General features: G+C 40.4%; 1 protein-coding gene and 1 long non-coding RNA gene across 10 annotated transcripts in view; one reads left to right on the top strand and one right to left on the bottom strand.

Moving 5' to 3' along the window:
- Window positions 1-5,483, bottom strand: part of CEP78 (centrosomal protein 78) — a 30,557-nt gene extending 25,074 nt beyond the window's left edge. For 7 of the 9 annotated variants that reach the window (XM_017806255.1, XM_017806253.1, XM_017806257.1 and 4 more), the window contains exons 1-6: window positions 5,162-5,295; window positions 2,975-3,249; window positions 2,576-2,751; window positions 1,930-2,002; window positions 1,313-1,416; window positions 503-677 (exon numbers count right to left, since the gene is read on the bottom strand). In XM_017806255.1, the coding sequence (XP_017661744.1) occupies window positions 503-677; window positions 1,313-1,416; window positions 1,930-2,002; window positions 2,576-2,751; window positions 2,975-3,227 (781 nt within the window). In that variant the 5' untranslated portion in view covers window positions 3,228-3,249; window positions 5,162-5,295. Of the gene's footprint in view, window positions 1-502; window positions 678-1,312; window positions 1,417-1,929; window positions 2,003-2,575; window positions 2,752-2,974; window positions 3,250-5,161; window positions 5,296-5,354 lie in introns of those variants that run through there. The other 2 variants (XM_017806249.1, XM_017806251.1) reach the window with 2 other exon arrangements.
- A 2,822-nt stretch (window positions 5,484-8,305) lies between these two features.
- On the top strand, window positions 8,306-17,884 carry LOC108493077. Its single transcript, XR_001873322.1, has 3 exons — window positions 8,306-8,465; window positions 9,264-9,352; window positions 13,958-17,884. It is a non-coding gene; the product is annotated as an uncharacterized LOC108493077 (long non-coding RNA).
- Window positions 17,885-18,158: the final 274 nt, after the last annotated feature.

The raw sequence follows: 18,158 nt of genomic DNA, 5'->3' as shown, positions 1-18,158 counted from the left end.
CACCTGTCCTCCCAATCACCATGCTCTTCCAAGGATTATAGAGAATGGTCTTAAAATGACATCAGCCAGCTCCCTCAGCACTTGTGGATGCATTCCATTAGGACTTATGGACAACTGTTTGTCAGTTTAAGTATTCTCTAACCTGATCCTCTTCCATCAGTATGCATCTTATCTTAAACCTGCCTCAAACTATGAAACAGTTTCAACAGGTATTTGATTCCATGTACAGAATGCTATAATTTACACCACCACCTTTAGTAATTTTGTACAGATATAATGCAGAACAAATTAATTCTCCAAAATACTAGAGAACAATACTAGATGACACAAAAGTATTTGGATACTTAGGCAATTCAAAAGAGAAAGAGAAAATTCTTTTGAAAAAAAGAGTATTCTTCCCCAAATGCATAGCGACTTACTCTTCTGGCAGCAATTGTTATAACTAACAATTTTAAGTTTTCTGCCTGCCACTACCATATCTTAAGAGTCTATTTTACAATACCTTTCAGCCAAAGGTCCTCTCCTAGACAGTCTGCAAAGGCACTTGCTCCTCTATCTCCAACAAGCATGTTGCAGTTCAAAGTAACCCGTCTCAAGCCTGTCATATATTCAAGATCAGGTCTCCTGTAACGCAGGCTTTCAGCCCAAGCTTCACCATGTCTTCTCATTGCCTGGTGCTTTGCAAACAAAGAAACTGTTAACAAATGCAAAGCCAAGGCCATTATTGATGAAAAGATCACAAGTTATCGTTCTTTGTAATTCATGCTCAATGGCTTGAGTGCTGATATAAAGAAAAACAGTTATACTCTTTTGGAGTTCAAGAAATGCAAGTAATTTTTAAACCTTACAGTTAACTCATGTTTGTTTAGATTACCCAGTTTGCAATACAAATCATTAAACTTTGCAACAAAATATCTTTTTACCTTCTTTTGGCAGAAAGACACTTTCAACACATTGAACAGGAAATGCATACATACTACAAAATTCTGTGCTTTCACAAAAACCACTGTTAACATTAATTAGAATATTGCACTAGTCACATACTTACTGTTAGTTAATCAGTAGCTTCTAAACTGTAAAATCAATTATTTTTACCCAGTGCTTAAGAATACTTGAAATATTTAAATCCCACATTAGTAAACCAAGCTACTTTTGGCATATAAAGTCACAGCTTTCAGAAAGACTGTACACTTCAGTACTCACATATGCTCCTCGCAAAGTGCTTTAATGGATTTAGAGCTTGAAAGTAAAAAAAAAATCAAATATATTAAGTTCTTGTGAACATTTTGTTCTAAGAAAGTTATTAAATTACCTTCAAAACATTTGCTATATGTTCAGCCCCTCGCCATGTGAGGCTACATGCCGTGAAGTTTACAGATCTGATAGTAGCTGCATTCTTTATACTCTGACAGATTGCTGAAGAACAAAAAAGAATGCATATTATCTACACACACGACTTCCAGATTATCAAAACAGTTTTTCACTGCCCTATTAAGAGGCTAAATCAGCTTTAACAGGCAAAAGCTTTGACAAAGAAACAGTGTTACGTAAGAAGTATATTTTAAATAAAGTCTTCTAGGTTTATACATTTCTAACGCAAATGTTTAGAAAAGAGTATTTGAACAACCTAGAACATATTTTATTTCAGTTTACTTACGTAAACTCAGGAAAGAGTTAAGAAATATAAATACTGTTTTAAATACAAGTAAAAACATCATTATAAAGTAGTATGGCTATTTACTAGCATCAAGAGAAGAAATTCAAGTCTTTAGAAGTTGTTGAATCATGTAGAATAAAGGAAGGATTGTTATTTTAATCATTATAGACAAATTTAAAACAGGAATGGAAATACTGAAAAACTTGCTGACCTACTTGGAAACTAAAAAAAAAGAGAAAAGTATATTTACACATTTTTGATTCTGAACTTACTTTCCAACCCTCCATCTCCAATTGGACAGTGGGCTAAAGAGACACTCTCCAGAGATGAAGCTGTGGCCAAGCCCTTAAGAATAAAACAATATTGTCAACTGGCTTTAAAGGCAAAAAAAGAGAAAAGACCAAGTCACCGAAACCACACAAACTCTGTGCTCCCTACAAGAAACTCTAGGGGTTCAGAGGAAGGTCAAAACACACAAACCTTTAAGTTCAGTTAAAGCTGGTTCATTTCTTTAGAACAAGAGGAACTTCCTTTCCTAGAAGCCACTCACTAGCAAGTTCAAGTGTTCCAGTAATACATCTTGAAGACCAGTTTTTATGTCCTTGGTGTCCCACAACTTTCCTTCTATCATGTACATGCACAGTAATTTCCGTCAAAAGCATACATTATATGCCTCAAACACATACCAGAGATGTTGCTAAGATTTTTCCACTAAGGCTTGATGAATGTGATTTTGAAACATTTGGAAAAACTACGTTATAGTAAATATCTCAACAGAATCATTTGTATTATGCATAACACATATATAACTTAGATGAAAACCATCCCTGTCTGTGACAAATACTTAGAAAATTTAGTTGCTACTATTCTTTATTCTGGGCATATGTGCCATCTATTTATATACTAATATATTCTCACCTTTGTTAAAAGTGTTAGATCTCTTTCCCTCAGAAGCAAACCCTGCAGTTCTAAATTTTTTAGTACATCCGATATACTAAGACAGCCTTTCACAGCTTTGCATAGTTGGCCAGTTAAGTCTTTTGACAGAGTTGCTGAAGTTCTCCTTCTAAAGTAAGTTTTATATCTTTCAACACCTAGTAAACAACAGAAATTACATATTAGTAAAATCAAGTCTCTACTGGCTTAAAAGCAATCACAATCACACCTTGCTTTTCTTTGCATATTTTCTTAAATAGAAATAATTCCTTAGGCAATAAAATTCCTCCCCCCATGTATTCAATCATACAGAAGTTTTATGCAACAAATTGCAACAAGCATACATCAAAATATTTAACTTTTATAACCATCACTACGGACCTGATTCTTCAAGACCATGTTGATGTAAACTTCTTATTCCAATAGAAGTCAGAGTCTTATTATGCCTGATAGCATTCAGAAGTGGTGCCCAGTCAGTAGCTTTGATGTGATCTACAATTAGATCAATAGCATTCTGAGTCAGGTTAGCCTTCACAGCTTTCAGTGGGACAGAGCCTTGAAGTTCACAAAGATGTTCATAATGTGAGTAGAAATCCAGCATGCACTGCCTTCTTAATTTCACTGACTCAATCATTTCTTTTATGTGATAAATTTCTCTGTAAAATAAAAAAGGGGAAAAAGATATAAATTTTTTTCAATGTATAACTGATTTTGCAACTGTCAATTCAATATGCATACCCAAAACATGGAAATGTTCCTATACATTGTATAGCATTTGTCCTTAACGTGGCAGCTAAAAAACTGACGTCTTGTGATGCTCACTACTTGCTTAAGTACAGCTGAATTAATAAGGGGCTGAAAAAAACCCCCAAACCAACAAACCCACATTTTTATTCTCCCCACACAAACAGGTATATCCAGAACACAAAAGGCCTGATCTTCAAGCACTAACTGTTGTAAAGATCTTGTTTTGCTCTTAAAATTTAATTTTGTAGTGTCAGGGTCTGCAGACTCCCAAAAGCCTTGGATACTCCCTGGCCCACCATAAAGGGAAACATACAGAACTAGTTGGGAAACAGAACTTCTCTACTACATCAGCCAAAAGTCTAAATTCCCCTCAGAATACAAAATAAAAATGTGTTTTCCTAAATATTTTTGCTATTGCATATCTTGTATATGTATCCCAGTAAATTTCAGAAAGCACTTTTAAGGCATAAGTTTTTGTTATACATTAGTGACCATGCAGCAAAACAGTACTAACTTCCAAGTAGAATCTCTAAATACTGCTCTTAAGGGTTAAGCAATTCCACTGTCTCAATAGCAATATTTGTCAGTATACATAGAAGATACATTTGTTTAAGATCAAGATAGAATTAAGTATTCCATACAGGATATCAAACATTTTTCATATTGCAAACATTTTTTCTTACTGCTACAAACTAGAAAGCTTCAAGCAATCTTCGGAAAAATTCTGTATGTCAAATTAGGACAAGAATTACTGGACAGATACAAGCATGTAAGGACAGCCATTTCTAAGATTATAATTAGAAAAAAAATTATATTTTTTTAGTATTCAAATGACTAAAAATGTCATAAGAAACAAACTCTAATAATAGATAATAGTTATATATAATACAGTTAATATTACTATAATAATACAGTTCCTCCAGACCCTTTTATTTATTTTATTTTAGCTATGATTTACCAGCATTCAATGATTAAACTGTGGCCACAGGAAGAGAAATAATTAAATTATAGTCCAACACTTCAGCTTCAGAAAGTGGTCATCAGCTTTAAGGCACCAATGTCTTCTGGTCAATACACAAAATAGGACCCTTTTATCTCTGAGCTTAAGCAATACTCTTTCACAGTGGCTTTCATTGCAACACCTGAACACCACACCTCTAACTGAAGTAAAGAAACAAGACACGGGCCCTAGAACTCGGAACTAAACCCACTTGCAGGTAGAGAGGAAAAGGGCCAAACTAATCATACCCACAACACCTTCCAAAGGAAAAACAGCCATGAAAGCTAAACTCTTCTGCAGTGAAGTCAGTGCATCTAACACAACCTTAGAGTATCTTGACGGGCTCTGACAGTGTACAGAAAAAAACAATTATTTACTTATCTTTCAATACAGATGCCAGAAAACATCAGATGATACTAGCTGGTGACAAATAAAAAGAAACACAAATAAAACTGAAAAATCCAGTTCCATGCTAAGAGTCTCCAGGAGGCTATGACTTTGGAGCGATTAAAATAATGAGCTGGGCGAATGTACAGAGGAGCAAACAAACAGCACATCAGGTGTTCACTGCCTGCAGAAGCCATGGCCATGTCCCACATCCCGAACTGCAGGACACAGGAGGGAAGCTTAACTGGGCGCCGACCCTATGCTTACTTGCCTTGCTAACCATGGCCTGGTGGTCTGCTGGGACTGTGCTCATTGTATTTGACCTGCTGTCCCACTGTGTCTGAGCATGTAATGAAGCATCCAGCTAACACACGCAAATAGACAACCGTGGTTTTAACTGGCATAAAAGAGGAGCTTTTTAGTGTTTCACCCACTCAATATCGACACGGCTTCTGAGAACTCCTTCAGACCATCCATCACTGAACCGGCAACAACCAGGGGCTGCGCTCTCCGCCGCCGCCACCCCCAGGGGCACGCGAGGGCGGACGGCAGCAGCAACACCCGGTCGCCCCCGCAACCGCAACCCCGCGCCCCCCGCCCCGACGGTCCCCCCTTCCCGGAACCGACTTCAGCCACCTCCGCGGGCTCCGCGCTCGCCCCCCGGGCCCCTGCCCGCTTCTTCCGGTGGCCCTCCGAGGGCTCCCCGCTCGGCCTCCCCTGCGCCGCTGTTACCGCCCCGTTACGGCCTCCGCCCGCGCCGGTACCGCCGCCGCGCGCCCGCCCCGCGCTCCAACCGCCGCCGCGCGCCGCCACGTGGCACGAGAGGCTGACACTCCATTGGCCACTGCTCCTCCACCCGACCGCCCGCGTGCAAAATGGCCGCACCCGGCTGCGGCAACGGCAACGGCGGGGAGTTGGGTGGAAAGTCTACGGCTGAACGCGAACTACCTGTGTTAAGAAAAGATAAAAAAGCTTTAAGTGCAGTGCTGGAAGAAAGCAGACAGGCTGTTCTTCAGTATGTTTTATACATGCTGCTTAGCTTTACTGTGAGCGAGGCATGCGAGTAAGGAGCTGTATCGGTAGGGAAACAGCTGTACTGATGTACAGCAGTAGCCGCACGCAACTGGCCCGAGCAGTACGAGAGGGTGAACAAATTCCTCTTTCACAGTTACGTTTCTCATTAGTTTCCTAGGTTAGTTTACATAGAGGAGACTTCACATCAGAGAACCATTAACATTCAGTGCAGTGTATTACACAGTGCAACATTTAAGGCAAAATAACTCAAAATGCTCAAAATGGAGTCCAAGTGCTGATCCTAGAATTTGCAGCTCATTCATATGTAGGGACACCAGCTAATTAAAAAAAAATTATTACTGTAGATTGATGACTAAGAGTGACTTGGTTATTTAAAAAGTTATGTCTCTAGTCTGCTTGTAGGCACTAGGATTTAAACTCTAAAGTTGAACAAACTCCAGAGAGAGTTTTCCAGAGAAATTAGATGGGCCCCTAGAACATTGTGAGGACACTGTGTTTACGCAGATGCAATGTTACACGCTGTCTTTGACTGGCATCATAAACAACTGAAGCACCTTAAGTGCTATCGAGTGTACTGGAACAAGACTTATTTCAGTAAGTCTCAGATCACCATCCCTGCAAATTATTTCACTCTGACATTTTGTGAATTGAATGTAAAAGACGAGACACGGGTCCACAATCAGCCAAATGGCAAAAACAGTGTTTTTGTGACTGTATTAAACAATATTTCTGGTGCTTATCATACCTCTCAGTGCCACAGACTAAACTCAAGCAAAATAAAATTCATATATTCTCAAGAACCTTTACTTCTAAAGATTTGCTGTTCAGGCTACTTGATTAAAAAGACATCTCCAGAACTGAAGTTCATAATATTGCGTAGAAACTGCTCCAAGTTGCTCCCTACCAAACTTGATTTTCTTTGAAACATAATGCTGAGTGTCCTTTTCCTTGGCATTTAATTCAGTGAATTTGCTTTGCATTCTATTTACTTCTCTAAAGTGTTTTCCTCTTTCTTTTATTTTTTAATTGAATTTTGGTGGACATGACGCAGATCTGCCAAAACAGTTGGGTACCGAGGGCATGTCAAGACTGCTCTGCATATATGAATCATTGTATATGCTCTAGATGCAGGCTTTATGTAGTATCTGCGATGATGTCTTATCCTGCATCTCAGGATCTGTCATGTGCAGACCTTTCACAGCCTACAAATTTGTTGCAGAACACACCCAGATTGGTGAGCAAACTGCAGGTTGTGCCCTGGCTGGTGGAAAAAGGCTGCAGCCCTTGGCAATGAGCTGGAAAGGGGCACTGCCCTTCTGCCTACCAAAGGGCAGCAGTCCTGCAGCACCGGCTGGCGGGGGGTGGCCAATCACCCAGAGACTCTGCAGGACCCAATGAGAAGCAAGAACACCCCAGACACAAAATAATTTTTGCTGTAGTTTTGTTTTCTCTTTGGCTAGAGATCTCATTTCTTTTGTAATATATCGTATATATTGTTTTTGCAACTATAATCACTACTTCCTTCTACAGTGAGAGGCATTTCCCTTTGTTTTAGAGCTGTAAAAACATAAAGTGATTTGGTGAGATACCAGATGTATCTGATGTAGAGAACAGTCCTAAAACAGGCCTAATTCTGTCACTTAGCAAATGATGTCATCTTCACCATCTATTATTTTGCTGAATTTGTTAAACCAATTTTTGTTCTCGCTGTTTCCTTCCTGTATCTTTCTAGACCATATGCTCTTTGGATTTTGTTTGCGTTTTTGTTTAATGTATACTAATTTTTTTTCATCTGATTTAACATGACAGTCTCACACCATAGCCAATATTAGAGAGGCATCAGGGAGATAAAAAAAGGACTGTGCACTTTACCCTTGTGCCCAGCGGGTGGGCAGCAGATATTTTCTCTTTGCTTTATGGGGATTTCTAGAAGGTATCCTACTTGATTAATATTCTTCCATATCATCCCTTACTGCCTAGTAAGGATGTGTTAAAGGAGCAACTTCACATTTTGTTCTTTTTTTTTTTTTAACTTCCCTTTCTAGCCTTTTAAAGTCTGCTTCCAAGACTAAATAGCTAACAATTTTCCTCTGTTCTCCAGAATGCCAGTGGGGTGGCGTGCTAAGTGCAAAAATGACAAACCCTAAATTTCTACAACTATTTGTCAGGTTTTAAGAGCTGCTGGTAGGACAGTTTTGTGTACCTTTTGTCCAGAAGCCTGAGGGGGCCCTTTGTTGCTAGGGGGCAAGATTCATCAAGCAAAGATGTATTGGTAGAGCCCATTAATCTTCTGCTTAAGGCATGGAGGAAATAGTTATTGCATTCTGTCATCAGTAGATAGCTTTATCATATTTTTATTGGAAGCTCATGATTGCGTAAGACAAGTTCCCAGTGTTATTTATTATTTGCATTATACTGTAACAGGACTGACCATTCAACACACACAAAATGTGTAAAACAAACTACAGAATCTCAATGCCTCAGGGCAACCCAAAGGCATACCAAGTTAAAAAGAGAAGTGTCATTGTTTTCACAGCAACAAACCCAAAGAGGTATGAAATATGACACTTGGTCTGAAGATAGGAGTTCTTCTGATAATAATCGATTGTACAAAACCTCTTGAAACTGGTACCGAAGACTGAAGCAGTGGTAAGGAGATATGATTTGGAAAACCTGAAAGGAAAAAGGAAAGTTGTCCAAGAGGTAAGTACAAAATACTTTTTACTTGGACATAAGCCTATAGGTTTAGTTCTTTTCTCCTTGCAATAGCGAGCTATGCCCTCCATTCCATGGATTAGCATTCCTTTTAGTAGACTTAGGAGCTCCAAGTCCTTGTAATGAAGCCTGAATGCAAAGCAGAATTTGTTCACTGGAAGTAGGACTTTTTTTCCTCATTTCTCTACCACTGGCTTGCTTTTTGTTCTCAAAAGTGTACTATTTTTTTCTGTTTCACTGTCAGATATATACAGAATATTTTTCCTATCTTTTTATCTCTTCTTCTCATTCACTGTCTCTCTTTCCTTTATTTATTTTCTGTTTTTCAAAATTGCTGTTTACCAAATCAACCATCTAGCAGCAAAAAATCATTATTCCCACAAAAGTTGTACTGAAAGCTATCTAGATTAATTCTGAAAGTCATAACTGTAACAAGAAACAACACTGAAAAAACCACTCAGAAAATTGAATGCCCCGAAGTTAGGAAATGAGTAAATACTGAGTGGGGAAGATATAGAACAATAGTATAAACAAAAATAACAACATTATGTATATATGATATCTTAAATAAGACGTCATATATACAATATATACCAATGTATATAGGATAAAATATATAGCATATGTAATTCTATACAATTGTATATATAAGAATGTAAATTAAATATGTAAAATAACATATGTGAAATAATATATTTTTCCTGCTGAAATTAAGTAGGAAAATTTTATGTCCAGGAAAATAATGCACTTCTATCTAACTGTTCAGGATCCTAATTTTTCTTGTAGCTTGGGAACCATTTCATAGGTGTCATTGCACAGAGTTAGTCATGCTGTTCTGATTCACTATGCCAAGCTGCACAGCCTCAGCTGCCAGAGTAAGTTACAGTAACAGTAGTAATTACTATATAGTAATTTTGACATATATACTAATTTTGAAAAACAATGCTGAAGAACAATAGAAAATGTGTTTTCAGTAGAGTAACTTTCAGATATCACAGAATCATAGAATAGCCTGTGTTGGAAGGGATCTTAGAGATTGTCTAGTTCCAAATGCCCTGACATGAGCAGGGACAGCTTCCACTAGACCAGGTTGCTCAGAGTGCCATCCGACCTGGCCTTGAATGCTGCCAGGGATGGGGTATCGCACTTCTCTTGGCAACCTGTTCCAGTGCTTCACCACCCTCACACCAAAGTTCTTCCTAATATAATACAAAGTAGAAATTCTTCTACTCTAAACCTACCCTCCTTCAGTTTGAAGCCATTCCCCCTTGTCCTGTCACTATATGCCCTTGTAAATGCTGGAGTATGCTGGTGTATGCTGGAGTTCCTCTCCAGCTCTCTCGTGGTCTCTCTTCAGGAAATGGAAGGCCACAATTAGGTCACCCCTAAGCCTTCTCTATTCTAGACTGAACTGTTCAAATTCTCTCAGCTTTTCCCCATAGGAGAGGTAGTCCCTCCTTCTTGGTGGCATCCTCTGGACTCACTCCAACAAGTCAATGTCCTTCCTGTGCTGAGGACGCTAGGGGTGGATGCAGCACTGCAGGTGGGGTCTCACCAGAGTGGAGTAGAGGGGTAGAATCCACTCCCTTGAGATCTGCTGGCCACACTGCTTTTGATGCAGCCCAGAATACGATTGGCTTTCTGGGCTGCAAATACACATTGCCAGCTCATGTCCAGCCTTTCATCCACCAGCATCCCAAGTCCTTCTCAGCAGATCTGCTCTAGATCTGTTCATCCCCCAGCCTGTGTTGATACAAGGGGTTGCCCAGACCCAGGCACAGCACCTTGCACTTGATCTTTTTAAACTTGATGAGGTTCCCATGGGCCCACTTCTTGAGCTTGTCCAGGTCCTCTGGATGGTATCCCATCCTTCAGGTGTGTCAACTGCACCACACAGCTTGGTGTCACCAGCAAATTTGCTGAGGTTGCACTTGACTCCTTTGTTTATGTCATTAATTAGGATATTAAATAATACTGGTCCCAGTACAGACTCTTGAGAAACACCACTTGTCACTGATGTCGACTGATACTCTAAGCCATTGACCACTACTCTCTGGATGTGACTGTCCAACCCTAGAAGACTGCCCCCAGGGACAAGAGAGTGGAACAGAGCTGACAGATCTTTAGGGAAGTCTTTCATAGAGCACGAGAGCTAGCAATCCTCAGGAGCAAGAAATTGGGTAAGGAAGGCAAGAGATAGCATGGCTGAGTAGGGAACTGCTAGTCAAACTAAAGGGAAAGAAGAGATGCACAGACAGTGGAAACAAGGACAGGTGACCTGGGAAATTCATAGAGATGAAATTCAGTTGTGTAGGGATGGGTTGAGGAAGGCAAAAGCAAAGCTAAGAAATGAAGCTGTCAAGGGACACAAAGAATAACAAGAAGGGCTTCTACAGGCATGTTAACCAGAAGAGAAAGGTCAGAAAAGGTGTATACCCCTTTGATAAACAGCACTGGAAAACTGGATGAGGAGAAGGCTGAGATTACTCAACACCTTTTTTGCCTCAGTCTTCAATGGCAACCTCTCTTCCTACACTTCTTGAGTGGATAGACAGCAGGTGGGGGACTGGGGGAGCAAAGTTTCTCCCACTGTAAGTAAAATCAGGTTTGTGAGCACCTGAGGAATCTGAATGTACGTAAGCCAATGGGACCCAATGGGATGCATCCCAGAGTCCTGAGGCAGTTGGCTGATGCAGTTGCCAAGCCACTCTCAATGACGTTTTGAAAACTCACAGAATCACAAAATCCCAGAATATGCTGAGTTGGAAGGGACCTACAAGGATCATCAAGTCCAACTCTTAGCCCTGCACAGGAACATCCCCAAGAGTCACACCATGTCCCTGAGAGTATCATCCAAATGCTTCTTGAACTCTTATCAGGTTTGGTGCTGTGATCACATCCCTGGCAAGCCTGTTCCAGTGCCCAACCACTCTCTGGGTGAAGAACCTCTTTCTAATATCCTAAACCTCCCCTGATACAACTTCAAGCCATTCCCTTGGGTCCTGGTCACCACAGAGATTAGAGATCAGCGCCTCCCGCTCCTCTTTCCCTCACAAGGAAGTTGTAACTGCAATGAGGTCTCCCCTCAGTCTCCTCTTCTCCAGGCTGAACACACCAAGTGACCTCAGCCACTCCTCACACAGCTTCCCCTCAAGGCTCTTCACCATCTTCATTGCCCTCCTTTGGACATTCTCTAAGAGCTTAATATCTTTCTTATATTGTGGTGCCCAAAACTGCACACAATATTCAAGGTGAGGCCACCCCAGTGCAGAGCAGAGCGGGACAATCCCCTCCCTCAACCGGCTGGCGATGCTTTGCCTGATGCCCCCCCAGACATGGTTGGCCCTCTTGGCTGCCAGGGCACTGCTGACTCATTCAGCTTGCCATCAACCAGGACCTCCAGGTCCCTTTCCACAGCACTGCTTTTCAGCATCTCATTCCCCAGTCTGTATGAACATCCAGGCTTGCCCCAACCCAGGTGCAGAATCCAGCACTTCCCCTTGTTAAACTTCACCTGCTTGGTGATTGCCCAGTCCTCTAATTTGTTGAGGTCTCTCTGCAGGGCCTCCCTGCCTTCCAGGGAGTCAACAGCTCCTCTGAGTGTTTTGTCATCTGCAAACTTGCTCAGTATCCCTTCCAGTATCCCTTCCCAGTCATTTATGAAGATGTTGAAGAGCACAGGGCCAAAGATGGAGCCCTGTGGAACCCCACTAGTGACAGGTCACCAGTCTGATGTCACCCCGCTCACTATTACCCTCTGTACTCAACTCATGAGCCAATTGCTCATGATATGTTTATCCAGCTGTGTGCTGGAGAGTTTGTCCAGAAGGATCCTGTGAGAGATAGTATTGAAAGCTTTACTGAAATCCAAAAAATTACATCAACTGGCTTCCCTTGATCAACTAGGTAAGTTACATAAAAGGAAATCAGGTTGGATAAGCAGGACTTTCCTGTTATGAAGCCGTGCTGGCTGTGACCAATGACTGTGTTGTCTTTCGGATGTTTTTCAATACTTCCCGGAATAATCTTCTCCATAATTTTACCAGGCACTGAAGTGAGACTGACAGGCCTGTAGTTTCCAGGGTCCTCCTTCTTGCCCTTCTTGAAAATTGCACAACATTTGCCAGCTTCCAGTCACTTGGGACCTCTCTGGATTCCTAAGACCGCTCAAAAATCATTGTAAGAGGTTTTGTGATGACATCACCCAGCTCTTTGAGGATTCTGAGATGAAACCCATCAGGCTCCATAGATTTGTAGAGGTCCAGCTGGAATAGCAGATCCTGCACAATTTCAAGTTCAACTGGGAGTTGATCATTCTTGCAGACATGGTCCTCCAGCTCGGGGCACTGAGACCTCCTTTGTCCACCATCCGTGTGGAAGTAATGGCATTTGGGTGAAGTCCTGGGTGACTAGAAAAAGGGAAACATTGTATCCATCTTTAAAAGCATAGAAAGGAAGATCCCGGGAACATACAACCTGTCAGCCTCCCCTCTGTGCCTGGGAAGATCCTCCCAGGAGTTACGCAAAGGCACATGGGGGACAGGGAAGTGATTCGAGACAGCCCAGCACAGTTTCATCAAAGGCAAGTCTTGCCTGACCAACCTAGTGACCTTCTATGGTAGAGTGATTACATCAGTGGACAAGGGAAGGGCTGCAGACGTCACTTACCTAACTTCTGTAAAGCCTTTGTCACAGTCCTCCACAACATCCTTCTCACTAAATTGGAGAGAGATGGATTTGATGAGTGGACTGTTAGATGGATAAGAAAGTGGTTGGATGGTCACATCCAGAGGGTAGTGGTCAATGGCTCTTTCAAGAGAGAGAGATATCGATGGCTCACATCAAGAGATGTGCTTTTTATCTGCTGGTTAAATATATGGATTACAACAGACTCAATCACGTAGAATAAAATACATATATATAAAAATGTATACTTTCAAATAGAATTTGAAAGGAGGAATATTGTCTATTCTCATTCCACATTAGTAATATTAATGCATAAGATGGTATTTCAAGGGGATACTAATACCTGAAGAACATAGAATTTTCTGGGAAAAACATCTCCCAGGCACTGTCACGAACCAAGACACCCAGAGAGCTAGCGTAGTTGGCACTGCTGCTGAACAGCTAGGTATCCCCTCTGAATGCCCATGCACTGTGACTTGAAGAAGACCAAGCAAAGGCAACTAGCAGCACAGGCAGAAAATGTTCTGATATGACTTTCATTGCCAGACCTGTACTTTGCTATACAGGGTAAGATTGGATTACGTCAATGAAATTGAATTAGTTTATCAATTATTTAGCACATGATTACAATAATATTTGGATTCCTCTTGTTCAGCTTTCCATCATTACTGGTTTAATCACTTCTGACATTTTACTCAATATATATTTGTCATGGTTTAGAAATGGTATTCCCCAGTTTAATGTTCCCACTCCAAACCACATGCTACTCACTCACCCCTTCCCTCCTCCTTCAGCAGGATAGAGAGAAGAATTAGAGACATGAAAGGTAAAGATCACAGGTTGACACAGGAACAATTTACTGGAAGCAGCAAATGAAATAAGAAAATGAATGGTAGCAGCAACAATATTAACAAGTGTACCAGAGAAGAATAATTCAAATGCAGTTGCTGACCACACAGAGACCTCCTGACAATACCGCACTACTGCCATACTACCTGACCTGGAAGGGACTCCTTCCCCTTGTCCCTAGAAAATGAGGTGAGATGGTGTACAATAACCCCTAGGTCTTAGCCATACCCGCTGTTTACTGCAAAAATTAACCCTGTCCTGGCCAGAACCAGGACAATATTGAATTCTTATGTTCTGCTAATAGCAAGTGCCCATGTGACATTAAAGGAAGTTTACTCTGACTCAGGATTTTTTGTATACTTTTGAGCTTTTCTATCATGGTAATCCGGAGACCATTTTAGACTTCTAGATACAAGTTTCTTTCAAAAGAGAGAACTAAAAGTTCAATAAAATATCTTGACTTCTAATTTGTTCTTGCAGAGCAGCTGCTCTACTATGTGACTGTTTCAGTCATCCATTCTCTGAGCTTTCTCTAACTCCTCTACATACTTCTTGCAATGGAGAAAACGAAGCTGGACATAGTACCCACAAAACACAGACTCATTGATATTTAAACTCAAGCAGATGCCTCTGATCTGTTTTCAGCACCCTTTTGGTGATTTGCCAACATCCTATTACATTTTCATCTGCTAATGCATACTTAGCTGATGATTTCAAAGAGATATCAATGATGACTCCTAGGGCTGCCTCCTGAGCTGCAAGTTTGAGTTAAGCATTATAAAAGCATCTAATTGTGTCATAGAGTATTTCTTATTCTGAGTAGAATCATGGTTTTGGTGCTGAATTTTCCTATGCTTCCTCAGTCAAAAATAATAAACCCCCATGAACACTGTTTAATGCAAGAAATACCTCTTCTGTTATAGTGATGCCTAAAGAAAATTCAGGGAGAAAAAAACTCAGAGGCAAATTAGTTTCAAAGGTGAGATAAGGAAAGGGTTTTAATTTGTGCCTAGGCATAAGATTACAAGACGCACGTGCCCGTCCCTCTGTACACGTTACAATTTATAATACTGCTTGTCCAATCCAAGGTTTTATCCTCCCTCTGGCTTTTGCCCTGGACCACCCTCAGTCACACCCCTTGGGAACTGGGGCTGGGGTCCCTGAGACCCTCTCTTCATCAATCTGCATCTTCTTCGGGGTACAGGGGGCACATAGTTACCCAGAGTTTGACTGTACTCTGCAGTTTAGGCCAAGGTACAAGCATTCTCCAAACAGAACAGGCCTATCTTAGAGTGAGACTAAACATGTCTACTGGAATTCAGAGGGTAGAATTGATATGGGGAGCATGGAATGGGGTAATAGGGTTGGAGAGTTTCTGTGCTAACGGTAAGGGAATGAAATGCTGCTGCTTCTAAATCTACTATATAACTACTTGTAAAACTTATAAAAATTAGAAAAATTAGAAAAATCAAAAAACTAGATAGACCTTAAGGCATCAGTAGTCTTCATCTTTGCCCTACACTTTGTGGAAAGCCATTTGTCTGAGTTCAGTGGTACTGTTTTGCAGAAGGAAAAAAGATAAAATGACAGCAGAAAAGTTCTTTACTAGAGTATCAGTTTTCTTCATATAATAACTAATGTTCTGGTTATTACCTCTCCTACAGGGAAGATTTACCTTCTTTTTATTTACCCCGAATCTTTGATGCTCCTCCAGAGGTCAGACGACATCCATCTAATATGTGTTAACTATTTAAAAGAGCCTGGAAAACCATGTTGGATTCACTTGACTTGATGAGGCAGTTGAGATGAAGTAAAAATATTATAGTAACATTTTAATATTATTGTTCAAGAGTGTCAGAGGAGTGAAGTTTTTCAGAAGCAAATGCTGGCATTATTGTATATAATCCATATTATAAACTGAATAAAAATTAGATAAGGAGACTTCATCTCTTACAGTAAGAAAATTCTCAACTCACTAAAGATTCTGCAATGCTGCTTGAACTTTCTCAAGATGATAGTCCTATAGGAAATTTAGTAATTAACTGAAATGTATATATAGTTGATAGCATTTAGAAAACACCAAAAGAAACATCCCATTTTCCCCCAAAATAGTGTTTTTCACAACTGTAGGCAAGGACAAACACTGTCACAACAGTGACATATAAAGTCACAGAAACACTAGGCTGACTCAGAAAGAGAAGCGGTCTGATAGCAAGCCGATCTTAGGTTCATTGTTTGAAAAATGTTAAAGGGCAAAATCCACCATCACATTCAGTGCATGTGGAGGTAGGAAGGGACACGGAATGAAGCAGTGGGAGTATAGAAATATGAGATTAAGAGTAGAGAAGTATAGGAGTAGGAGTATAGAATAAAATGAAGTTGTTCTAAGATGGCATTTATTTGATGGTACCTAAGAATTGCCTATACAGATATTTTTGATCAACACGTAATTTTTTTCCCCTGGAATTCACTGCCAGTAATGTCTCAATCTGGAAGTAGATAGTTCTTTTCTCACACATTTTTCCACTGTTCTCCTCAGCATCATTTCATTCCATTTTCTCCTGCTTTCAGCTCCAACGCTCAATTTCAATTTTTTCTAGAGAAGTCATAAATAAATCTTTATACTGGCAGAGAAGACTATCAAACAGGAAACCAATTCAGTGCAATCCCAAGCACAACTACAGGCTGAGCAGAGAATGGATCGAGACTAGCCCTGAGGAGAAGTATTTGGAGGCACTGGTGGATGAAAAGCTGGACATGACATGGTGGATGAAAAGCTGGACATGACATGGTAATGTCCACTTGCAGCCTGGAGCAAGCAACCATGTCCATGCCTTCCAACTCAAACTATTCTATGATTCTGTAATTATAGGGATGGTGTTTCTATGTGTTCTCCAACATGTGTTAACTACTGAATATACATTCACTGCATGAAAAACATTTTAGTATTTTTTGTATTTTACATATGTAAAATACGTACATATTTTATTCTATGTGACTTTATTAATAGATAACTTTGTTTACATTATTGAGCACCAACTGATAGTCTGCAAATTCAGATGTCCAACCCACAAGGTTAGAGATACAAACCATGCTGACACTCTGTCTGATGCAGTTTGAAGGTATAATGACATGGTGATGCTGGAATTTTTAGCCATTATTTTAATTATTTAGTTGTTGTATATAGTGCCCACTCATTTTACATTACCACCTGAAAAGTCTAATTAAGGCCCAAGTTCTGCTGTGGCATATGGCCTAACGTGGCACATGCTGTATCTGGTGTGTTGACTTTGGCTGGCTACCAGACACGTATCCAACCCAGCTGCTCTTTCACCACTCTTCCATGGGACAAGCAAAAAGAAAACAAGATAGAAATGCCCATAGGCTGAGATAAAGACAGAGTGACAGCTTGCTAATTACTATCATAAGCAAAACAGACTTGACTTGAGGAAGGTTAATTTTCTGCCAGTTAAAAAGAGTTTGATGATGAGAATCAAAGACACTTACCTACCCACTCCCTTTTCTTCCCACCTCAACTTCACTCCTTCATTCCCAACTCCCTTATCTCTTTCCGCCCCAAATTACTGCCAGTGCCTGTATGATTATTGGGATAGTGTAAGACACATATGATTCTCAATCTTGAAAACTAAACACAAATTCAAAAATATTGTTTTTATTGTCCATTGTCCTGGGTCCAGCCAAGACAGGGTTAATTTTTTGCAGTAGCCAGAAGGTGGCATGTCTAGGACACACAGGTTCTTTATATCACCTCCTGTCATTGACAGGGTGGGAAGAAGGGACTCTCTTCCAGCGAGAAGGGGTCCCATCTGGTAGAGAAAATATGGCAGGAAGACCCATGCAGTGTTGTTTATTGTCACAAGGTCTGTCGTGAGCATTTTTTGATGTGAACCACTCTCCCTTTTGTACACTTTTTTTTAATTGATATTATTCCTGTTACTGCTCATTTTCTTATCTCATTGCTTTTTCCAGTAAATTGTTCTTATCTCAAGCAGTGATCTTTGTCTTTTGTGTGTCCAGTTGGAGGTGGGGGAGAAGTGGTATGTGTTTTGGTTTTTTTTAGTGGGAGGACTAAAATACAGAATACCATCCCTAAGTCACAACTGCCATATATCTTTTAAAAAAATC

Source organism: Lepidothrix coronata, unplaced genomic scaffold, assembly GCF_001604755.1.
Source record: "Lepidothrix coronata isolate B3197 unplaced genomic scaffold, Lepidothrix_coronata-1.0 Scaffold14, whole genome shotgun sequence".
NCBI classification, from domain to species: domain Eukaryota; kingdom Metazoa; phylum Chordata; class Aves; order Passeriformes; family Pipridae; genus Lepidothrix; species Lepidothrix coronata.
This window is presented reverse-complemented; position numbering and strand designations above follow the sequence as displayed.